The following is a 25,564-nucleotide window of genomic DNA, read 5'->3' as shown; positions in this document are numbered from 1 at the left end:
GAGGGATTGAGTTCCGGAGCCATGAGGTCATGTTGCAGTTGTACAAAACTCTAGTAAGGCCGCATTTGGAGTATTGCGTACAGTTCTGGTCGCCTCATTATAGGAAGGACGTGGAAGCTTTGGAACGGGTGCAGAGGAGATTTACCAGGATGTTGCCTGGTATGGAGGGAAAATCTTATGAGGAAAAGCTGATGGACTGGAGGTTGTTTTCGTTAGAGAGAAGAAGGTTAAGAGGTGACCTAATAGAGGCATACAAAATGATCAGAGGGTTAGATAGGGTGGACAGCGAGAGCCTTCTCCCGCGGATGGAGGTGACTAGCACGAGGGGACATAGCCTTAAATTGAGGGGTAATAGATATAGGACAGAGGTCAGAGGTGGGTTTTTTACGCAAAGAGTGGTGAGGCCGTGGAATGCCCTACCTGCAACAGTAGTGAACTCGCCAACATTGAGGGCATTTAAAAGTTTATTGGATAAGCATATGGATGATAAGGGCATAGTGTAGGTTAGATGGCCTTTAGGTTTTTCCATGTCGGTGCAACATTGAGGGCCGAAGGGCCTGTTCTGCGCTGTATCGTTCTATGTTCTATGTTCTATCCAGATGCCTCGCTATTTATTCCTTGAGATTGCAGCCAGTGCCATGAGTTTGTCATAGTAGGAATGTCAGGATAGATAAGATGAACATGGGTTTGAGGGTTGTGCTAGATCGAGTTTGTGCAAATTCCTCAAACATTGGAACCGGTTCTGGGGTATGTGGGACCAGTACAAGTCGGACGGTCTGCACCTCATCAGAACCGGAACCAATGTCCTAGTGGGAGTGTTTGCTCGTACTGTTGGGGAGGGTTTAAACTAATGTGGCAGGGGGATGGGAACCGATGCAGAAAATCGGAGTGATGTAAGGTGGGGACAGAAACAAAATGAAGTAAAGAGAAAAGTGGAAGGCAGAGAAACCAAAGACACAAATCAAAAAGGGCCACATTACATCAGAAAATCTAAAAGCGCAAGAAATATGAAAAAAACTAGCCTGAAGGCTCTGTGTTTTAATATGAGGAGCATTTGTAATAGGGTTGATGAATTAACTGACTGTGCTGAGAATCATTAACGGATTTGATGCGATTGGGATCATGGAGACCTGGCTCTACGGTGTCCAAGGATGGGAGCTCCATATCCAGAGGTATTCAATATTCAGGAAAGATGGGAGGAAAGGGAAGGGAGGTTGGGTAGCGCTGCTGGTTAAAGAGGAGATTTAAGCAATAGTAAGGAAGGACATTAGCCTGGATGATGTGGAATCTGCATGGGTAGAGCTGCAGAATACCAAATGACCAAAAGAGTTAGTGGGAGTTATGGACAGACCACAAAAACAGTAGTTGTGAGGTTGGGGATGGCATCAAACAGGAAATTACAGATGCGTTCAGTAAGGGTACAGCAATATTATGGGTGACTTCAATCTGCATATTGATTGGGCAATTCAATCTGGTAGCAATGCGATTGGAGGAGGATTTCCTGGAATATATAAGGGATAGTTTTCTCAACCAATATGTCAAGGAACCAACCAGAGAGCAGGCCATCCTATACTGGGTATTGTGCAATGCTAGAGGATTAATTATCAACGTTGTGGTGCGAGATTCTTTGGGGAACAGTGACCATAATATGACAGACTTCTTCAGTAAGATAGAGGGTGACACAGTTAAGTCTGAGACTAGGGTTCTGAACTTAAAGAAAGTTAACTTTGATGGTATGAGATGTGCATTGGCTAGGATAAGCTGGAAAAGGATCCTTAAGAGGTCGACGGTGGGGAGGCAATGGCAGACATTTAAAGAACACAGGGATGAACTTCAACAATTTTACATCCCTATCTGGAGCAAGAGTAAGACGGGGAAGGTGGCTCAACCATGGCTAACAAAGGAATTGAGGCATATAAATTGGCCGGAAAAAGTAGCAAGCCTAAGGATTGGAAGAAATTTAAAATGCAGCAGAGGGAAAAGGGTTTAATTCGGAAGGGGAAAATAGAATGCAAGAGTAAACTTGTAGAAAACATGAAACGTGACTGCAAAAGCCTCTATAGGTATGTGAAAAGAAAAAGACTGGTGAAGATAAATGTAGGTCCCTTACAGTTAGAATCAGGTGAATTCAGAATGGGCACCAAAGAGATGGCAGACCAGTTGAACAAATACCTTGGATCTGTCTTCACTAAGGAGGATACAAATAATCTTCTAGAAATATTAGGGAAGAGGATCTAGCATGAAAGAAGGAAATCCTTATATGTCAGGAAATTGTATTGGGGAAATTGATGGGTTTAAACCTGCTAGGTCCCCAGGGTCTGATGTTCTGCATCCCAGAGTACTGAAGGAAGTGGCCTAGAAATAATGGGCACATTGGTGATTATTGTCCATCATTCTATAGACTCTGGAAGAGTTCCAATGGATTGGAGGGTAGCTAATGTAACCCCACTTTTTAAAAAGGAGGGAGAGAGAAAACAGGGAATTATAGACCGGTTAGCCTAAGATTGGTGGTGGGGAAAATGCTGGAGTCAATTATCAAGGATAAAATAACTGAGCATTTGGAAAGTGGGGACATGAATTGCACTTAGTGTCCAAAATTGCCCTTATTGTTGGGTGGGGTTACTGGGTTATGGGGATAGGGTTGGGGTGTGGGCTTGGGTCAGGTGTTCTTTGAAAGAGCTGGTGCAGACTCGATGGGCTGAATGGCATCCTTCTGCACTGTAAATGCTGTGACTCTGTGATTCCCACACCGTAAGTCCCATATTATATTCCTCCCCCTCAAAGTCCAAAGACACCCTCGACTAATCAGTCATTTTATGCTGGATGTAGAGGGCAGTGCGGACAGACTGAATCCTGTTGCCTTTCATGAATGCAACAAGCATTGCACTTGTGAAAGAGGTCCCGTTATTTGTCACAAAAACAACTGGGATTCCATGGTCGCATGGGAGGTGACCGTGGCCATCATTTGGACCTTCAGTCACTTGGGTTGGGCGACAATCAGGATGAGAAACATCAAACCCAGGAATGCATCACTGCAATCAGTGTGTGCACAGGCCCACGGGCACCCCGGCATTCCCATGGTTGTAGGGATGCCACCACAGGGAGCTTCTGGTCCTCTTGACAGATCGAGCACTGCTGAGCCGACATCTCAATATCTGTGTCTAAATCCATCCACCAGACATAACCTCTCACCAGCATCTTCATATTGGACACTCCAGGGTGTCCATTGTGAAGGTCCTTTAACACAATTACCTGGCCCTTCACTGAAACAACAACACTCATGCCCAACAGGAGCATACCGTCTTCTACGGTCAGCTCTGACATCTTTGAGGAGAAAGCCTTCAACTCCCCTGGTAGTTGTCAATGCTGGCCACCATATAGCACCAGATGCTGTACCTTGGCAAGGAATAGAATAGAATAATCTTTATTGTCACAAGTAGGCTTACATTAACATTGCAAAAATGTTACTGTGAAAAGCCCCTAGTCGCCACATTCTGGCGCCTGTTCTGGTACACAGAGGGAGTATTCAAAATGTCCAGTTCACCTAACAGCACGTCTTTCGGGGCTTGTGGGAGGAAACTGGAGCACCCGGAGGAATCCGATGCAGACACGGAGAGAACGTGCAGACTCCGCACAGACAGTGACCTAAGCCGGGAATTGAACCTGGAGCTGTGAAGCAACAGTGCAAACCACTGTGCTACCATGCTGATGGGGTTGGATTGCATCCACTCATGAATACCCGATGCAGTGATGGGCAAGGGGTCCAAGAAATTCAGGACAGCGACCACTTCATCTGCCGTAGGGCAGTTTGCGGATCAGTCTGCAGAGGAAGATGGCTCAATGCATCAGCATGCGCAATCTGGGTCCCTGGCTGCAGTCTATTCGTAATCGGCCAATAACAAGGCCCAGCACTGAATCCTTGCAAAGCCAGGAGTGCGACCTCCGAACCTTCCTTTTCTATTTGAGCATACTTTCTTTCAGTTGCAGCATCTGCGAGGCAAGGGTAATCGGACATTCAGGATCATCATACATCCGGTGAGACAGGACTGCCCCAATCCAACACAGCGATGCCTCACTGGTGAATTAGAATGGCTTTGTAGGGTCAGAATTCACCAACACCCCTGAAGAGGGCAATCACATTTTCACTTTGTTAAATGCCTCAGCCTGGGCCTTGTTGCACTCCCGAGTCTGGGTGCTCCTTGAGGAGCAAATTAAGTGGGGCCAGGACGGTTGCCAAGGTCGATTTGAACCTGGCATGATAATTGACCAATCGAAGAAACGACCGAAGCTCTGTGGCGTCCCTTGAGGATGATAGCTCGGACCTTCTCAGTGACCAGGTGCAGGCTGTCTCAGTCCGCCCGGCACCCCAAATGGATGATTTATTTTGTGTGAAACACGCACTTTGTGTGGCACAGACAGACTCCATACTCGTAAAATTGCTTCAACACAGCTTTGAGGATCTGTCAATGTTCCTGGACCGTGGTCCCGTGAGGAGCACGTCACCAAATTAAACTGCAACACATGGAAATCCGTTCAGGATGTTCTCCATGACCTGCCTGAAGATTGTGCATGGCAAGGGTACTCCGAATGGCAGCGGGTGTACTCATAGAGGCCCTGGTGCGTATTGACCGTGACATTCTTCCGTGAGGACTTGTTGAGCTCGAGCTGCAGATAAGTGTTACTCATGTGCATTCTGGTAAATGTTCAGCCACTGGCCAATGTAGCATCAAGATCCTTGATGCGGAGTGAAGGATAACGGTCTAACCTCAAAGCTGTGTTGACCATTAGTATGTAGTCGCCACAGAGGCGGACTGTCTTATCCGGCTTCATGATGGGGATGACCGGAGCCGCCCAATCGGTGAAGCGCACAGGTCTAATAATGCCCAAACTCTCCAAGTGGCAAAGCTCAGTCTCGACTTTCTCTAGCAAAGTATAGGGAACTGAGCAGGCATGGAGATATTGGTGCTGGGCCTCGGGATCCAGCTGGACTTTTGTCATGGCCCCTTGAATTGTGAGGGGGTCCGGGAGTTCAAAAGAGCGCAAGAGTAGCCAAGAGCTGAAAGGACCGCAAAAGGAGCCGGAAGTTTGAAAGATATTGAGCAAAGCTGAGAGTTTAAAAGAACGCAAGTGGAGCCGGGTGTCTGAAAGAGTGCGAGAGGATGATAAATACAAATTCCGGTTCAGAAAGTGATGTCAGATAAACCAAAGCAGCTGATTGGTGAGAAAACCTTGGTGAGTATTTTCAATATTTTGAACTAACTCATTGTTTAATACTAAGGTATGGACGAAAGAAAATATAAAGGAGTACAGATTAGTCCCTTACAATTATAATAGGAGTGTTTGGTAAGAAACTAAGTTCCTAGCTGATGTAAATAAGGCCCCTAGTTAAAATATATTTTTTCAGAGAATAACACGTTTCAGCGAGAGGGACATCATGACAGGAGAACTCAGACCTGTGATATGCTCCTCCTGCACCATGTGGGAAGTGAGGGATGCTTCCAGCATTCCTGAGGACCATTTGTACAGAAGGTGTGTCCAAATGCAACTTCTTGCTAAATAGATTTTGAGGCTCGAGCTGTGGGTGGCCTCAGTGTGAAGCATCCGCAATGCTGAGCCGTGGATAGCACATTTAGCAAGGTGGTCACACTGCAGGTGAGGAAAGGGAATGGGTGACCACCAGGAACAGTAAAAGACTCCGGAAGGTAGTGCAAGGGTCTTATGTGGTAAACCCCCTCTCAAATAGATATACCGCATTGGATACTGTTGGGGGGATGACTTCTCAGGGGAAAACAGCAGCAGCAAAATTCACAGCACCGTCGGTGGCTCTGCATCTCAGTCGTGTGGGAGAATAATGAGTGGCAGGGCAATAATGATAGTGATGATAGGGAATGTGGTCTCCTCTATATCGGAGAGACCAAATGCAGACTGGGTGATCGCCTTGCTGGGCATCTTCGGTCTGTGCGCCTTCAGGACCTTGACCTTCCCGTTGCTTGCCATTTTAACAAAAGACCCTGCTCCCATGCTCCCATGCCTGTCTGCCCGTGGCCTGCTGCAATGTTCCAGTGAAGCTCAACGCAAACTGGAGGAACAACATCTCATCTTCCGGTTAGGCACGCTACAGCCTTCCGGCCTGAACATCGAATTCAACAACTTCAGATGATCAGCCCCACCTCAATCCATTTGTTTTCATTTCATTTTAACTGTCTTTTACCATTTCTTTCTTTCTCAAGATACATTTAATTCCCCCCCCCCAATCTTATTCACCTTTCCTGCACCTTTCTCCTCTTTGCTTCCAGCACGGTAGCATGGTGGTTAGCATAAATGCTTCACAGCTCCAGGGTCCCAGGTTCGGTTCCTGGCTGGGTCACTGTCTGTGCGGAGTCTGCACGTCCTCCCCGTGTGTGCGTGGGTTTCCTCCGGGTGCTCCGGTTTCCTCCCACAGTCCAAAGATGTGCGGGTTAGGTGGATTGGCCATGCTAAATTGCCCGTAGTGTCCTGAAAAGTAAGGTTAAGGGGGGGGGGGGGGTGTTGGGTTACGGGTATAGGGTGGATACGTGGGTTTGAGTAGGGTGATCATTGCTCAGCACAACATTGAGGGCCGAAGAGCCTGTTCTGTGCTGTACTGTTCTATGTTGCCCTCCCCCCACACCTACAGTTCATCCTCTGATGTTAGTTTCCCTGCTGTTTGGCCTTTCACATCTTTTGTCCTCTCTGGGGACTGCCATTAACACTCTTTCTCCTTGTTATCTGTGGCCATTAGCACCCGGTTTCCCTGGTTTTCTGTGGCTATGACTCATCTTCCATTCTCACTCCACAGTATAAATATTTCCCACTTTCTCTGTCTGTTAGCTTTGACAAAGAGTCATCGGACTCAAAACGTTAGCTCTTTTCTCTCCCTACAGATGCTGCCAGACTTGCTGAGATTTTACAGCATTTTCCCTTTCGTTTAATACTGCATATTGTTGTGGACCAGGGCTTAGAAACTTCGAAGTGTTGTAAAGTTCACCTGACCGACAACTTTTATGTTGAATTTGGCTAGACTGAGCACAAAATCCTTCACTGCAGGTGTGATTCATCACACTTCCTGGACACTTTAATCAAAACTAGGTTTATACTGAGAATGTAGTTAACATATATATATATATATACAGCAAGAATTTTTTCGATTACGAACATAAAGACACCACACAGCTACAGTAATCTATGCACATAACACTTAATTAATTCCCCCTTAACTGTTCCAATTCAAGAACAAAATCCATTTAAACCAAACCCCATTTTCAAGGGGTGTCCCAGCACACGGTATTCTCATTTGAACAGGACTGGTCCTTTTCCTGAAATTCTGATCCAGTTCCAACCAGCAGATTTAAACTCCTTCTGCAAAGCAACTCTATCTTTAAAATTACCAAGGCAGTCAGCCACAACCAATGGGCTTTTTACTGGAATAGATTTTAAAATGAAAACAGAGAAAAAAACAGGAAAACATTTTTTCCTCTTTTTTTCAGTTTGAAGCAGTCAAATGAAAACTGGAAGATTAAAAAAAACCTTTCAGCTGACAGCCACAGCCCAGCTCCTCCCACAAAATGATATCACTGAAGCCGTGCTACAAGTTACATGGTAAAAGACCAAACCTTTCTTTCAGGGACACTCACATGACAATACCAAGTCAATTTATGCTGGACACGGAATTCCTCAGCTGTCACGTATGATTTCAATCACGTCACGTCGCTCTGTTATATCCACAAGCAAATGGCATAGCTGAAAAAGGTTTCCACATTGTCAAGTAATTGTTGAAGAAGGCAATGGATACCCAACCAGATTCATATCTTGCACGATTGAGTTACAGAGGTCACCATTGTCACATGGTAGATCGCCAGCAGAGTTACGCATGAATAGAAGGCTGCGTACCACACATCCATACTTGCAAAAAAGGAGGAGAATGTGGTGGTACTGCAGGTAATGCAAAACATTAAAGCAAAAGAAAAACAGTCATATGTTTGAGTGTCTGGACCTTTACCACCTCTGAGTAGTGATGACATTGTGAGAATAGAAGATTCAGGCAATTGATTGAGAAAATCCATTGTGCTTGAAGAAGTAGCACCTCGTTTGGCCAATGGGCAGACAGAGGAAGGTTTGGTTTTAAGTAGAAATCAACATGCGCTCTTGAAAACCAGAAAAGACTTCCACAACTACGTGATGGATGATGAATCTACATCATAATCAACATCAGCTGCAGTGTCAGATAGTTCAGCAGTTCCTGAGCATGGGAATGTCATGGAGAACATTGAATTTACAAGTTCTGTGCAGCAAGGGCAAACTTTGAGAAGATCATCCAGAGTCAGAAGTAAACTTGATTGACTCAATTTGTAGATTTGAACTATTTGTATGGACTATGCTTGCTGTTCTTATATATATAATACATATTTGTTTAACCAGTTTCGAAAATTAAAAAACAATCAATAGTGTTAAACTCACAGGCAAATAATATCACATGTAAATATATTGATGGTAATGTATTAATTTATTCCTTCAAAGGAAAGGGGCTGTTGTGATATCATGGTCATGGTGTAATTCACTGACTGACCACTAGGAGTCTCATTAACCGATAAGTGAATGTTCGAGTCAGGAGACCTCAGACTGGCTGGAGAGCTGGAAGGGAGAGGTGGCTTTTGCAAGATCATATTGTTATTCATCTGTTGTTTTGTATAAATTTGACCCACAGTTAATGTTAATAAATTATTTATAGATTCAGCTCCAAGTTTTCTTGTAATATAAATCAGACCATCTGACAAAAACATGACCAGCCCTGCCATTTTTTTCAGGTTTCTATGTTCCCCTGTTTTTCATTGTCATTGTTTGAATCTCTTTGTACATTGTTCCATCAGTTTGAATTTACCGTCGCACTTCAGCAGTTGCAGCCGAGCTGACGTTGAGAGTCAATTCACTAAAGGTCGAGGGGTGTGTCTCAACAACCTGCCGGACCTGAACAAGCTGGTTGGAGGCAAGGAGTGTGGAAACATGTATGTGGAAAAAGGCGAGGATTGTGATTGTGGCAAACCTCGGGTAAGGAAAAGACAAAGTCATCTGGTTTCACTCTCAATATTGAATATTGTGATGGACAGTTTTTTTCCTATGGAATAGAGGATTTACGTACGGATTCCATTCGAATGGAGGATTACATCCAAACTGAATTTATTCCGAACTGCGATCACATGGCTTAGATTTAATAAGGATTTTTTCTTTTACAAACATAAGACTTGAAAAAAACGAGCTGTTGAAACAGTGGTTTTCAAGTAAATGATTTGCTTTACATCGACGAAAGATAGAGTAACCAATGTTAAAGGAAATACTTCCTTGTCAAATTACTCCTTCCAAAGTGTATCACTTGACACTTTTCCGGATTAAATTCCATCTGCCACTTATCTGCCACTCATCTGCCCATTCTACATAACAGCTGAGAGCAGGAGTCGGCCATCTGGCCCCTCGAACCTGCTCCGCCATTCAATTAGATCATGGCTGATCTTTTGTGGACTCAGTTCCACTTTCCCGCCCAAACACCATAACCCTTAATCCCTTTATTCTTCAAAAAATTATCTACCTTTACCTTGAAAACATTTAATGAAGGAGCCTCAACTGCTTCACTGGGCAAGGAATTCCATAGATTCACAACCCTTTGGGTGAAGAAGTTCTGACTAAACTCAGTCCTAAATCTACTCCCCTTATTTTGAGGCTATGCCCCCTATTTCTGCTTTCACCCGCCAGTGGAGACAACCTCCCCACATCTATCCCATCTATTCCCTTCATAATTTTATGTTTCTATAAGATCCCCCGCATCCTTCTAAATTTCAACGAGTACAGTCCCAGTCTACTCAACCTCATCAATCCAACCTCCTCAATTCTGGGATTAACCCAATGAATCTCCTCTGCACACTCTCCAGCCCCAGTACGTCCTTTCTCTGGTAAGGAGACCAAAACTGAACACAGTACTCCAGGTGTGGCCTCACTAACATTTCATACAATTGCAGCATAACCTCCCTAGTCTTAAACTCCATCCCTCCAGCAATGAAGGACAAAACCCCATTCGTCTTCTTAATCACCTGTTGCACCTGTAAACAAACTTTTTGCGACTCATGCACTAGCACACCCAGGTCTCTCTGCATAGCAGCCTGTTTTAATATTTTATCATTTAAATAATAATCCCGTTTGCTGTTATTCCTACCAAAATGGATAACCTCACATTTGTCAACATTTTATTCCATCTGCCAGACCCTAGCCCATTCACTTAACCTATCCAAATCCCGCTGCAGACTTCCAGTATCCTCTGCACTTTTTGCTTTACCACTTATCTTAGTGTCATCTGCAAACTTGGACACATTGCACTTGGTCCCCAACTCCAAATCATCTATGGAAATTGTGAACAATTTTGGGCCCAACACTGATCCCTGAGGGACACCACTAGCTACTGATTGCCAACCAGAGAAAGACCCATTAATCCCCACTCTTTACTTTCTGTTAATTAATCAATCCTCTATCTATGCTACTACTTAATGCCATGTATCTTTATCTGATGCAGCAACCTTTTGTGTGGCACCTTGCCAAAAGCTTTCTAGAAATCCAGATATATCACATCCATTGGCTCCCTGTTGTCCACTGCACTGGTAATGTCCTGAAATTGCAAGTAAATGATTTGCTTTACATCGATGAAAGATAGAGTAACCAATGTTAAAGGAAATACTTCCTTGTCAAATTACTCCTTCCAAAGTGTATCACTTGACAATTTTCCGGATTAAATTCCATCTGCCACTTATCTGCCACTCATCTGCCCATTCTACATAACAGCTGAGAGCAGGAGTCGGCCATCTGGCCCTTCGAGCCTGCTCCGCCATTCAATGAGATCATGGCTGATCTTTTGTGGACTCAGCTCCACTTTCAGGCCCGAACACTGTAACCCTTAATCCCTTTATTCTTCAAAAAATTATCTACCTTTACCTTGAAAACATTTAATGAAGGAGCCTCAACTGCTTCACTGGGCAAGGAATTCCATAGATTCACAACCCTTTGGGTGAAGAAGCTTTCTGGAAATCCAGATATGTCACATCCATTGGCTCCCTGTTGTCTACTGCACTGGTAATGTCCTGAAAATGTCTCTAAATTAGTTAGGCACGCCCTCCCTTTGTGAACCCATGCTGTGTCTGTCCAATGGGACAATTTCCATCCAGATGCCTTGCTATATCTTCCTTGATGATAGATTCCAGCATCTTCCCTACTACCAAAGTTAAGCTAACTGACCTATAATTACCCGCTTTCTGCCTACCTCCTTTTTTAAACAGTGGTGTCACGTTTGCTAATTTCCAATCCACCAGGACCACCCCAGAGTCTAGTGAATTTTGGTAAATTATCACTAGTGCATTTGCAATTTCCTTAGCCATCTCTTTTCGCACTCTGGGATGCATTCCATCAGGGCCAGGAGACTTGTCTACCTTTAGCCCCATTAGCTTGCCCATCACAACCTCCTTAGTGATAACAATCATCTCAAGGTCCTCACCTGTCATAGCCTCATTTCTATCAGTCGCTGGCATGTTATTTGTGTCTTCCACTGTGAAGACCGACCCAAAAAGCCTGTTCAGTTTCTCAGCTATTTCCTCATCTCTCATTATTAAATCTCCCCGCTCATCCTCTAAAGGACAAATATTTACCTTAGCCACTCAATATTTGTCAAGACCTTTATGATCAGATTTTATATTCTGAGCAAGTTTATTCTCAGAATCTATCTTACTCTTTATTGCTTTTTTAGTAGCTTTCTGTTGCCCCCTAAAGATTTCCCAATTCTCTAGTGTCCAACTAATCTTTGCCACTTTGTATGATTTTTCCTTCAATTTGATACTCTCCCTTATTTCCTCAGATATCCACGGTCGATTTTCCCTCTTTCTACCGTCCTTCCTTTTTGTTGGTATAAACCTTTGCTGAGCACTGTGAAAAATCGCTTGGAAGGTTCTCCACTGTTACTCAACTATTTCACCATAAAGTCTTAGCTCCCAGTCTACCTTAGCTAGCTCTTCTCTCATCCCCTTGTAATCTCCTTTGTTTAAGCACAAAACACTAGTGTTTGATTTTACCTTCTCACCCTCCATCTGTATTTTAAATTCCACCATATTGTGATCGCTCCTTCCGAGAGGATCCCTGACTATGAGATCATGAATCAATCCTGTCTCATTACACAGGACAAGATCTAGGACCGCTTGTTCCCTCGTAGGTTCCATTACGTACTGTTCTAGGAAACTATCGCGGATTCATTCTATAAGCTCCTCCTCAAGGTTGCCTTGACCGACCTGGTTAAACCAGTCGACATGTTGATTAAAATCCCCCATGGTAACTGCTGTAAATTTCTGTTTATTGCACGCCCCACCATAACGTTACTATTTGGTGGCCTATAGACTACTCCTATCAGTGACTTTTTCGCCTTACTATTCCTGATTTCCACCCAAATGGATTCAACCTTATCCTCCATAGCACCGATGTGATCCCTTACTATTCCCCAGATGTCATCCTTAATTAACAGAGCAACACCACCTCCCTTACCATCCACTCAGTCCTTCCAAATAGTTTGATACCCTTGGATATTTAACTCCCAGTGGTGACCATCCTTTAACCATGGTTCAGTAATGGCCACTAAATCATAATCATTCACGATGATTTGCGGCATCAACTCATTTATCTTATTCCGAATACTACGAGCATGCAGGTAAAGTACACTTATGTTGGCTTTTATACTTCCATTTTGAATCTTAACAACTCTATCAGTGATATCTCCTAAGTTATTTTTCCTTTTAACTTTTCCCCTAATTTTCCTTATTGTTGAACCCATATCTTCATTGTAACAACCTGCCGCGTTGCTTACCATTTATGTTTTTACTTCCCGTTTTATTCCTTTTAGTATTACTGGGCCTATTCACTGAACTCCCCTCAGTCACTGTACCTTGTACTGTCGCCCTTTTTGATTTCTGACTTCGGCTTTTCTGCCTTACACTTTCCCCCTTACTGCCTTTTGTTTCTGTCCCTGTTTTACTACCTTCCAACTTCCTGCATCGGTTCCCACCCCCCGTCACCTACTTGTAAACCAAGACTCTCAACCTCACTGTTTGCACTCAGCCAATCTTATGTCGTCCGCAAACGTACTGATCCTATAACCCCACATTGTCACCTATGTTGTTTATATAAATGACTAACAGCAGGGGACCCAGCACAGATCCCTGTGGTATGTCACTGGACACTGGCTTCCAGCCACTACATCAGCCATCTGTCATCACCCTCTGTCTCCTACAGCTCAGCCAATATTTAATCCACCTTATCAAGTTCCCCTGTATCCTATGGACAATTTCCTTCTTTATAAGTCTCCCATCTGGGACCGGTCAAAGGCTTTACTGAAATCCATATGATCTACTTCAACTTCACTACCCCCGTCCACACACTTGGCCACTTCCTCAAAATATTCAACCAAATTTGTTAGACAGGACCTCCCTGTGACAAAGCCATGCTATTCCTGATCAAACCTTCCCGTATGAACCTCCCTGTGACAAAGCCATGCTATTCCTGATCAAACCTTCCCGTATGAACCTCCCTGTGACAAAGCCATGCTGACTCTCCCTGATCAAACCTTCCGTTGAACCTCCCTGTGACAAAGCCATGCTATTCCGGATCAACCTTCCCGTATGAACCTCCCTGGACAAAGCCATGCTATTCCTGATCAAACCTTCCCGTATGAATCTCCCTGTGCCAAAGCCATGCTATTCCTGATCAAACTTCCCGTATGAATCTCCCTGTGCAAAGCCATGCTGACGATTCCGATCAAACCTCCCGTATGAACCTCCCTGTGACAAAGCCATGCTATTCCTGATCAAACTTCCCGTAGAACCTCCCTGTGACAAAGCCATGCTATTCCTGATCAAACCGTCCCGTATGAACCTCCCTGTGACAAGCCATGCTGACTATTCCTGATCAACCTTCCCGTATGAACCTCCCTGTGACAAAGCCATGCTGACTCTCCCTGATCAAAACCTTCCCCGTATGAACCTCCCTGTGACAAAAGCCATGCTATCCTGATCAAAACCTTCCCGTATGAAACCTCCCTGTGACAAGCCATGCTATTTCCTGTTCAAACCTTCCCGTATGAACCTCCCTGTGAAAAAGCCATGCTATTCCCGATCAAAACCTTGCCTCTCCAAGTGGAGATTGATTCTCTCCTTCAGAATTCTCTCCATTAGTTTCCCCACCACTGACGTGAGACTCACTGGTCTGTGGTTCCCTGCTGACCTTTCTTAATTAGTGGGACCACATTATCTGTTCTCCAGTCCGTTGGCAGCTCCCCTTGTGGCCAGAGAGGAATTAACAATTTGGGTTAGAGCCTCGGCAATCTCCCCCCTTGCCTCCCATAGCAGCTGGGACACAATTCATCGGCACATGGAGATTTGTCCTCTTTTAAGCCCGCCAACATCTCCAAAAACTTGTCACTCACAGTCTCTCTCTCCCTGAATGTCCCTGGCCATTCATGGTTCTCTGGGCTTTTAACTCCTTCCTAATACCCTTGAGGGAACATGGTGGGCCTGTACCCTTCCCGTTTGCTTTTTCAATGCCTCCCACTGCTGTTCTGTAGATTTTCCCACAACAAACTCTTCCCCATATCCCCAGATCCTACCTTATTTTACTAAAACATTTTCTCCCCCAATCCAAAACCATTTTTTAGAACCTGCATATTTTATAATATCAAAAAAAGCTTAAATTGTAGCATGCTGTGGTCGTAATCACAAAAACTCTCCCAACCATAGATGTTAAGCCTGGAGAAGGGTGTGTAGATAACCTGGGTCACATTGAGATCCAAAAAGACGAGGTGTTGAGCGTCTTGAAAAATATAAAGGTAGATGTCCCCAGGGCCTGATGGGATCTACCCCAGAATACTGAAGGAGGCTAGAAGGGAAATTGCTGAGGCCTTGACAGAAATCTTTGGATCCTCACTGTCTTCAGGTGATGTCCTGGAGGACTGGAGAATAGCCAATGTTGTTCCTTTGTTTAAGAAGGGTAGCAAGGATAATTCAGGGAACTACAGGCTGGTGAGCCTTACGTCAGTGGTAGGGAAATTACTGGAGAGAATTCTTCGAGACAGGATCTACTCCCATTTGGAAGCAAATGGACGTATTAGTGATAGGCAGCATGGTTTTGTGAAGGGGAAGTCGTCTCTCACTAATTTGACCTTTTGAAGCGGTCACAAAGATGATTGATGCAGGTAGGGCAGTGGATGTTGTCTATATGGACTTCACTAAGGCCTTTGACAAGTTCCCTCATGGTAGACTGGTACAAAATGTGAAGTCACACAGGCTCAGGGGTGAGCTGGCAAGGTGGATACAGAACTGGCTAGGTCATAGAAGGTAAAGAGTGGCAATGGAAGGGTGTTTTTCTAATTGGAGGGCTGACCAGTGGTACATCGAACAAAGAGAAATACAGCACATAACATGCCCTTCGGCCCACGATGTTGTGCCGAACTTTTGTCCTGGGTTCACCATAGATTATCATAGAATTTTGGACACTAAGGGCAATTTATCATGGCCAATCCACCCAACCTGCACATCTTTGGACTGTGGGAGGAAACCGGAGCACCCGGAGGAAACCCACGCACACGCGGGGAGGATGCGCAGACTCCACACAGACAGTGACCCAGCCGGAATCCAACCTGGGACCCTGGAGCTATGAAGCAATTGTGCTATCCACAATGCTACTGTGCTGCCCTTAAGAACAAATTAATCTGCACTCCATTATTCTACCGTAATCCATGTACCTATCCAATAGCCGCTTGAAGGTCCCGAATGTTTCCGGCTCAACTACTTCCACAGGCAGTGCTTTCCATGTCCCCACTGCTCTCTGGGTAAAGAACCTACCTCTGACATCCCCCCGATATCTTCCACCATTTATCTTAAATTTATGTCCCCTTGTAACATAGAACATTACAGTGCAGTACAGGCCATTCGGCCCTCGATGTTGCGCCGTCCTGTGAAACCCCTCTAAAATCCCTCTACACTATTCCCTTATCATCCATATGCCTATCCAATGACCATTTGAATGCGTTTAGTGTTGGCGAGTCCACTACTGTTGCAGGCAGGGCATTCCACGCCCTTACTACTCTCTGAGTAAAGAACCTACCTCTGACATCTGTCCTATATCTATCTCCCCTCAATTTAAAGCTATGTCCCCTTGTGCTGGACATCACCGTAATGGTTTGTTCCACCCGGGGAAAAAGTCTCTGACTGTCTACTCTATCTATTCCCCTGATCATCTTATAAACCTCTATCAAGTCGCCCCTCATCCTTCTCTGTTCTAATGAGAAAAGGCCTAGCACCCTCAACCTTTCCTCGTAAGACCTACTCTCCATTCCAGGCAACATCCTAGTAAATCTTCTTTGCACCTGGTGTTCCGCAGAGATCAGTGCTGGGACCTTTGCTGTTTGTAGTATATATAAATGATTTGGAGGAAAATGTAACTGGTCTGATTAGTAAGTTTTCAGACGACACAAAGGTTGGTGGAATTGCGGCTAGTGACGAGGACTGTCAGAGGATACAGCAGGATTTAGATCGTTTGGAGATTTGGGCGGAGAGATGGCAGATGGACAAATGTGAGGTGATGCATTTTGGAAGGTCTAATGCAGGTAGGGAATATACAGTGAACGATAGAACCCTCAGTCAGAGAAATCTAGGTGTGCAGGTCCACAGGTCTCTGAAAGGAGCAATACAGGTGCAGAAGGTAGTCAAGAAGGCATATGGCATGCTTGCCTTCATTGGCCGGGGCATTGAGTATAAGAATTGGCAAGTAATGTTGCTGCTGTATAGAACCTTAGTTAGACCACACTTGGAGTATAGTGTTCCATTCTGGTCATCACACTACCAGAAGGATGTGGAGGCTTTAGAGAGGGTGCAGAAGAGATTTACCAGGATGTTGCCTGGTATGGAGGGCATTAGCTATGAGGAGCGGTTGAATATCTCGGTTTGTTCTCACTGGAACGACGGAGGTTGAGGGGTGACCTGATAGAGGTCTACAAAATTATGAGGGGCATAGACAGCGTGGATAGTCAGAGACTTTTCCCCAGGGTAGAATAGAGGGATACGGACCCAGGAAGTGTAGAAGATTGTAGTTTAGTCGGGCAGCATGGTCGGCACAGGCTTGGAGGGCCGAAGGGCCTGTTCCTGTGCTGTACTTTTCTTTGTTCTTTTGTTCTTTGTTCAACAGATCAATCAGCTGTCCGTCTTTGTTCCCCAGAATTAGGTCGAGCACTGCCTTGTTGGACCCTTTCCATATTTATCTCAAACATTCTTATGGATATATTTTAAGAACTCTACTCTCGAAGCTCTTAACACTATATGTCTATCCCAATTAATGTCTCTAATTTGTTGGTGCCACAAGAGTTAACCGGAGTTTCCGTAGAGAGGAAGGAGGAAAGCCTCCTTGGGAAAAATGGCATTTCATGAGCATTGTTACAGTGCTACTCAAAACCCAGCATAGTAGTTGCATCTCAAGCGTATTGCATACCAATTTGGGAGTACACACAACAAAGGTGGCATATCTGTGTCATGTATATCATTGAAGACCAGCAAGATACCCACCAGAATTGGCACAATAGGCCAAAGGGCATCCAATCATTGACCATGAGCAGCTGATTGCCCATTTACTGTGGTACATCAGGGATTGGAGCACAGGGCTAGTTTGGGGCATTCATCTTAATTAAACCTTATCATTGCAAACAGGGCCCAAGGCATTATATATCTGGGCTGTCATCTTGGTCACCTCGATTTGTGTGCTGGTACCACCATGCAAATAGGGGAAAAAACATGAACCTTTACAGTTGCCGTGTTTCATATTCAAAGTTTCACTTTCGTGATTCTTTATTAAATCTTCAATGTTTTGTTCCATAGAGAAGCCAAAAGCAGATATGGGTTCAGGGCTGAATGTTTCCTTGTCAGGGTCCTAATGGAAAGGGAAAGGAGGGAGAGGTGATGTTGAGCACATCTGCAGCCAGAGGCCCCTTCTGAGGGGTGATAGGGAACCAGAGGATGAATAGGCGGGTCAGGAGAAAAGGCCCAAACAACGCCGGTGATGCACCGGTCCAAGGGTATACCGCAAAAGAGTTTCCTATTTGAAAGTACATGAGAGACAATGCTGGACACACCTGCACTTGTCCAAAGATCTGTTACATCACATATACCACATTTGTCATGGAGATCTGACTCCACGTGGGGCTGGAGGCTATCCACTGCCAATGGCTGTGAAGGTGATCACAGCACTCAATTTGTTGCCTCTGCATTTTTCCAGGATTCAAAAGATGTCCTGTGCAACATTTCCCGACATAAGACCCCTCCCACCCAGGCTTTGCCCTCTTCCAGTCCCTTCCATCAGGAGTCTGAAGACCCTCACATCCAGACATAGGAACAGCTTCTTCCCCACTGCTACAAGACTCCTCAATGACTCCCCCTCGGGCTTATCTGTTCCCTGTAAGAATACTATTCACGACGCCCTCTGCTGCTCTTGCTCATGTATTTGCTTTATTTGGCCTCTTGTTCTGCACTGTAACCAATCACTGTTTGTTAATGTACTATATTGTATGTCAATGTTCTCTGTCGATTATTCTTTTTGTAACTATATACTCACTGTGTACGTTCCCTTGGTCGCAGAAAGATACTTATCACTGTACTTCGGTACATGTGACAATAAATCAATCAATTAGTCAATCAATAAGGCACATCATAATGTGATTTTGCTCTGGACCAAGATGGACAGGCGTGGTCACCAACTCAGGCTTCCCAAGAGTGCAGGCCACAATGAATTGCACTTGTTTGTGCCCGTTGCCCTGGAAGTTGCCTTGATTCCTACATACTGAGTCACTGCCAGGTGTCTGGGAGTTTTGAGCGGTCTGTACATCTGCAGGGATGGCTGCTTTGCGATGAGGGATATCCTCTGAAATGCGAGCTGATAGCACTGTGGTGTCGTTCTCAGATTCATTCTGTAGTGAGGTACAATACTGGTCACAGCTCTTCATGCTCCCTGTCGGAGTACACGTCAGGCCTTCTGAAGAGGTACATCAGGTGCTTGACCACTGAGGTGACTCATTATAATAGCTCTGGTTGGCAAGGTGTAACTAGTGAGGTATCACAGAGTTCATTCCTTGGGCTCCAACTCTTTACAATATATATTAATGACTTGGATGCAGGGATCAAAGGTACTATCGCCAAATTGCAGCTGACACTAAATAGGTCGGATAGTAAATTTCAATGAGGAAATGTGGAATTTACAAATGGATATGGATCGGTTAGGTGACTGGGCCAATATTTGGCAGATGGGGTTTAACGTGGATAAGTGCAAGGTTATCCATTTTTGTCAGAAAAATGGAAGTGCAACTTAGTTTTCAAGAAAGAATAAAGAACAATACAGCACAGGAACAGGACCATCAGCCCTCCAAGCCTGTTCCGGCCATGATACCAGGCTTCGCCAAAACCCTCAGCACTTCCTAGTGCCGTATCCCTCTATACCCATCCTATCCATGTACTTGTCGAGATGCCTTTTGAACGCCGTTATTGTACCTGCTTCCCCAACCTCCCCTGGCAATGCGTTCCAGGCACTCACCACCCTCTGTGTAAAAATACTTGCCTCGCACATCTCCTCGAAACATCCTCCACCCTGGGAAAGAGTGCCTGCCCATACACTTATAATCTTGTAGACCTCTATCAGGTCACCCCTCATCCTCCGTCATTCTAATAAAAGCAGCCCCAGGCTATTCAGCTTCTCCGCATAGCTAAGATAGATTTCATAGCATTTACAGTGCAGAAGGAGGCCATTCAGCCCATCAAGTCTGCGCCAGCCCTTGGAAAGAGCATCCCACCCAAGCATCTCCACCCTATCCCAGCTAACCTTTTTGGGCACTAAGGACAATTTAGCATGACCAATCCACCTAACCTTCACATCTTTAGACTCCCACGCAGGCACAGGGAGAACGTGCAGATTCCGCACAGACTGTGACCCAATTCAGGAATCGAACCTGGGATCCTGGTGCTGTGAAGCAACAGTGCTACCGTGCCACCTTTCACATCAGGCAACATCTTGGTCAACCTCCTCTGCACCCTCTCCAAAGCCTCCACATCCTTCTGGTAGTGTGGTGACCAGAATTGTGCGCAATATCCTAAGTGCAGCCTTATCAAGGTTCTATACAACTGTAGCATGGCTTGCCAGTTTCTATACTCAGTGCTCCATCCAATGAAGGCAAGCATTCCTTATGCTTTCTTGACTACCTTGTCCACTTGTGTTGCCACTTTCAATGATCTGTGGTTCTGCATGCCCAGATCTCTCTGACTTTCAGTGTTCAAAAGAGTTTTACCATTTACGGTATATTTCCCCCGGCAGCACGTTGGCGCAGTGGTTAGCACTGCTACCACGGTACCGAGGTCCCAGGTTCGATCCCGGCTCTGGGTCACTGTCCATCTGGAGTTTGCACATTCTCCCTGTGTTTGTGTGGGTTTCGCCCCAACAACCCAAAGATGTGCAAGGTAGGTGGATTGGCCATACTAAATTGCCCCTTCATTGGAAAAAATGGATTGGGTGCTCTAAATTTATTAAAAATATATATTTCCCCTCTATGTTAGACATACAAAAATGCATCACCTGATTTGTCCGCATTGAACTCCTTTTGCCATTTTTCTGCCCAACTCTCCGGGTTCAATTCCCGACTTGGGTCACTGTCTGTGCGGAGTCTGCACGTTCTCCCCGTGTCTGCGTGGGTTTCCTCCAGGTGCTCCGGTTTCCTCCCAAAAGTCTCGAAAGACTATTAGGTAATTTGGACATTCTGAATTCTCCCTCTGTGTACCCGAACAGGCGCCGGAATGTGGCGACTAGGGGCGTTTCACAGTAACTTCATTGCAGTGTTAATGTAAGGCTACTTGTGACACTAATAAAGATTATTATTATCTGCTGCACTCCACTAACCTCGGTGTCATCCACAAACTTACGATTCAGAGCAGCTACATTTTCCTCCAAATCGTTTATGTATATTACAAACAACAGAGGCCCCAACACCGATCCCTGTGAAACATCACGAGTCACAACCTTCCATTCATAAAAACACCCTCCTACTGCTACCCTTTGCCTTCTGTGACCGAACCAGTTCTGTATCCATCTTACCGCCTCACCCGTGTTTTGTGTCAGTCTACCATGAGGCATCATGTCAAAGGCTTTACTGAAGTCCATTTAGCTCAGTGGGCTAAACAGCTGATTTGTGATACAGAACAAGGCCAGCAGCGCAGGTTCAATTCCCTGCCTCCCCAAACAGGCACTGGAATGTGGCGACTAGGGGCTTTTCACAGTAACTTAATTGAAGCCTACTTGTGACAACCAGTGATTATTATTATTAAACAACATCCACCGTCCTCCCCCCATCAATCAGCACAGTGGCGCAGTGGTTTGCACTGGGACTACGGCGCTGAGGACCCGGGTTCGAAACCCGGAGTTGGGTTACTGTCCGTGTGGAGATTGCACATTCTCGCCGTGTCTGAGTGGATTTCACCCCCACACCCGAAAAGATGTGACGGTTAGGTGGATTGACCATGCTAAATTTCCCCTTAATTGGTAAAAATAAATAATTGGGTACTCTAAATTTAAAAAAAAATCACCTCCTCAAAAATCTCGATCAAAGTTAGTGAGGTGCAACCTCCCCTTCATAAAGCCATGCTGTCTATCGCTAATGAATCCATTTGTTTCCAAATGGGTAGAAATAAGGGGCGGGATTCTCCAATCGGGCGGCTAAAAGCCGACGCCGGCTTAAAAACGGGAGTGTTTTACCCCCGCGTCAGCGCCCGTTCCAGGACCCCATTCTCTGGCCCACAGTGGGCTAGCACGGTGCTGGAGCAGCCCACGTTGCTCCAGCTGCCGATCCCGGCGTGAACCCGGTGCCGCGGGATCTGCGCATGCGCAGTTGGGCTGGTGCAAACTCATGCATGCGCAGTGACCTTCTTCCCCGAAGCCAAATGGAGCAAACGCGGAGGAAAGGAGGTCGGGGAGGCAGAGAGGCCGGCCCGCCGTTCGGTGGGCCCCAATCTCAGGCCAGGCCACTTCGGAGGCCCCCACTGGGGTCAGACCCCCTCTCCCCACCCACAGTCTGCCCCCGGACCCTTCAACGCCGAGGTCCGGCCATCTCACAGGATGTTAGAACGGCGCGACTCAGATTTTTTGTGATGGTCGCACGGCCCATCCGGACCGGAGAATTGCCGCGCAGGCCCGGAGAGTTGGCATATACCCCAACCGGCAACACGCCGACCACGCCAGCGTGTCAGGGCAGCATGGCGCGATTCACGCAGCGCCGCACCGATTGTCCGACCCGGCGGGGGGGGGTCGGAGAATTCAGCCCCCTGTCTCTTAAAATTCTCTCCAATAATTTACCAACTGACGACGTGAGGCTCACCGGCCTATAGTTTCTGGGATTATCCCTGCTACCTTTCTTAAACAGCGGTATCACATTTCCTCTGGGATCTCACCTGTAGCCAGTGAGGATACAAAGATGTCAGTCAAGACAGCAGCAATTTCCTCTCTTGCCTCCCTCAGTATTCTGGGTAAATCCCATCCGGCCCAGGAGACATATCCCCCTTATTGTCTTTTAAAACACCCGATACCTCCCCCTTGTTGATGTCAAAAGACCTTGACTGTCCACACCCTACCCAAGAATCATCTTCCACAAAGTCCCTTTCTTTGGCGAACACTCATGCAAAGTATTCATTTAATACCTCTCCCATTTCCTCTGGCTCCACATATAGTTTCCCGCCACTGTCCTTAAGTGGTCCAATCCTTTCCCTGGCCACCCTCCTGCTTTTTACATATGAATAAAAAGCTTCCTCCTAATTTTCCGCTTACGTACCTTCCTTTGCTCCTCACGCGTTTTGACTATTCCCACCCTTCTAGACCGTGCAAAAGTCTCCTTTTTCTTTTTGACAAAGTTCACAGTATCCCTTGTTATCAAAGGCTCCCTTATTTTCCCATACTTATCCTTCATTCTCTCAGGAACGTGACTTTCCTGAATCCTAATCAAATGTTGCTTGAAAGACTCCCACATGTCCGATGTTGATTTACTCTTCAACAGTCACAACCAATGTAAATTCTTGAATTCCTGTCCAATGTTATTGTAATTTGCCTTTCCCCAGTTCAGCACCTTAACCCACCCTCATCCCTATCCAAAAGTACCCAAAAACTGAAGGAATTGTGGTCAATATTCCCAAAATGTTCCCCGACTGAAACCTCAACCACCTGTCCAGACACATTCCCCAATACCAGATCCAGTACTGCCTCTTCCCGAGTTGGACTATCTACATATTGGGAGGGATTCTCCGAACCCCCGCAGGGTCGGAGAATCGCCCTGGGCTGGCGTCAATCCCGCCCCCGCCGTGTCCCGAATTCTCCGCCACCTCGAGATTTGGCGGGAATGGGAATCGCGCCGCGTCGGTTGGCAGACCCCCTGCGGCGGTTCTCCGGCCCGTGATCGGCCGAAGTCCTGCTGCTGACAGGCCTCTCCCGCCGGCGTGGATTAAACCATCTCTCTTACCGGCGGGATTGGCGGCGCGGGCGGGCACCGGCGTCTTGCCGAGGGGGGGGGGGGGGTGCGCAGGGCAACCTGACCCCTGGGTGGTGTCCCCACGGTGGCCTGGCCTGTGATCGGGGCTCACCGATCGGCGGGCAGGCCTGTGCCGTGGGGGCACACTTTTTCTTCCGCCTTCGTCATGGTCTTCACCATGGCGGAGGCGGAAGAGACCCTCTCCCCTGCGCATGCAGCGGTATGATGTTAGCAGCTGCTGATGTTCCAGCGCATGTGCGGACTTACGTCGGCTGGCGAAGTCCTTTCGGCCCCGGCTGGCGTGGCGCCAAAAGCCGTTCACGCCAGCCGGCGGAGTGGGAACCACTCCGGCACGGGCCTAGCCCCTCAATGTGAGGACTTGGCCCCTAAAAGTGCTGAGACTTCCGCACCTTTGGGGCGGCCCGACGCCGGAGTGGTTCACGCCAGGACCCCCTGCCCCGCCGGGTAGGGGACAATCCCGTCCATTGTATCAAGAAGCCTTCCTCACAAACTCTGCCCCTTCCAAACCCCAAGCACTAATTGAGTCTGTCAGTAAAGGGGATGTTAAAATTCCCGATCACAACAGCCCTGTTAGTTTTGCACCTATCCAAAATCTCTCGACCTATCTGCTCCTCTATCTCTCGCTGGCAGTGTGGGGCCTGTATTAAACCCCTAACATTAAGATTACCTCCTTCCTGTTCCTGAACCCTACCCAGATTGCCTCATTGTGTGAGCCCTCCAAGATGTCCTCCCGTCTCCTTAACCAGTAATGCTACTCCCCCATTCCCCTCTATCTCTCCTGAAACATCTATATCCTCCAATCCTGTCCTTTCTTTTACCACATTTCTGTGACAGCTACAATATCATAGAAGATAGGAGCAGGATGAGGCCTTTTGGCCCTTCGAGCCTGCTCCACCATTCATCACTATCATGGCTGATCATCCAACAACTCAATAGCCTAATCCTGCTTTCTCCCCATAGCCTTTGATCCCATTCTCCCCAAGTGCTATACCAGCCGCTTCTAGAATATATTCAATGTTTTAGCATCAACTACTTCCTGTGGTGATGAATTCCACCGGCTCGCCACTCTTTGTGTGAAGAAATGTCTCCTTATCTCTGTCCGGAATGGTTTATCCTGAATCCTCAGACTGTGACCCCTGGTTCTGGACACACCCATCATCGGTAACATCTTCCCTGCATCTACCCTGTCTAGTCCTGTTAGAATTTTATAAGTCTCTATGAGATCCCCCCTCATTCTTCTGAACTCCAGCAAGAACAATCCCAACCTAGCCAATCTCCTCACATAACAGTCCCGCCATCCCTGGAATCAGTCTGGTAAACCTTCGCTGCACTCCCTCGAGAGCAAGAACATCCTTCCTCAGAGAAGGAGACCAAAACTGCAGACAATATTCTAGGTGGCCTCACCAAGGCCCTGTACAATTGCAGCAACACATCCCTGCTTCTATACTCGAAACCTCTCCCAATGAAGGCCAACATACCATTAGCCTTCTTTACCGCCTGCTGCCCCTGCATGCTTACCTTCAGCGACTGGTGCACAAGGACACCCAGGTCCCGCTGCACAGTCCCCTCTCCCACTTTACAACCATTCAGGTAGTAATCTGCCTTCCTGTCTTTGCTTCCAAAGTGAATAACCTCACACTTATCCAAATTATACTGCATCTGCCATTGGTTTGCCCACTCACCCATCTGACCAGATCCAAGTACTAATAAGTGCTCTCAGTTCTTCTGCTTTACTCGCTATACTGCTGGTGTTGTAACAAATACACTTCAGACCACTGTGTTTGAGCAGACAGGGTGATGTTGTTCTCTTATTTTTGTTCTTTATTTCTCCTTCAGTTATTACACCTTCTAAGCTCACATTCTGGTTCCCATCCCCCTGCCAGACTAGTTTAAATCCTCCCAAGTGACTCTCGCAGACCTCCC

At 46.3% G+C, this 25,564-nt stretch overlaps 1 protein-coding gene across 3 annotated transcripts in view; it reads left to right on the top strand.

The window, feature by feature from the left end:
• The window catches only part of LOC119963786 (disintegrin and metalloproteinase domain-containing protein 12-like), a 467,225-nt gene that overhangs the window by 231,544 nt on the left and 210,117 nt on the right, over positions 1-25,564 (top strand). For all 3 annotated transcript variants that reach the window (XM_038793073.1, XM_038793071.1, XM_038793074.1), the window contains exon 12: positions 8,886-9,063. In XM_038793073.1, coding sequence (XP_038649001.1) covers positions 8,886-9,063 — 178 coding nt within the window. The remainder of the gene's footprint in view (positions 1-8,885; positions 9,064-25,564) is intronic.

Source organism: Scyliorhinus canicula, chromosome 3 (genome assembly GCF_902713615.1).
Source record: "Scyliorhinus canicula chromosome 3, sScyCan1.1, whole genome shotgun sequence".
NCBI lineage: Eukaryota > Metazoa > Chordata > Chondrichthyes > Carcharhiniformes > Scyliorhinidae > Scyliorhinus > Scyliorhinus canicula.
The sequence above is the reverse complement of the archived record's forward strand: the minus strand, read 5'-3'. Positions and strand labels throughout refer to the sequence as shown.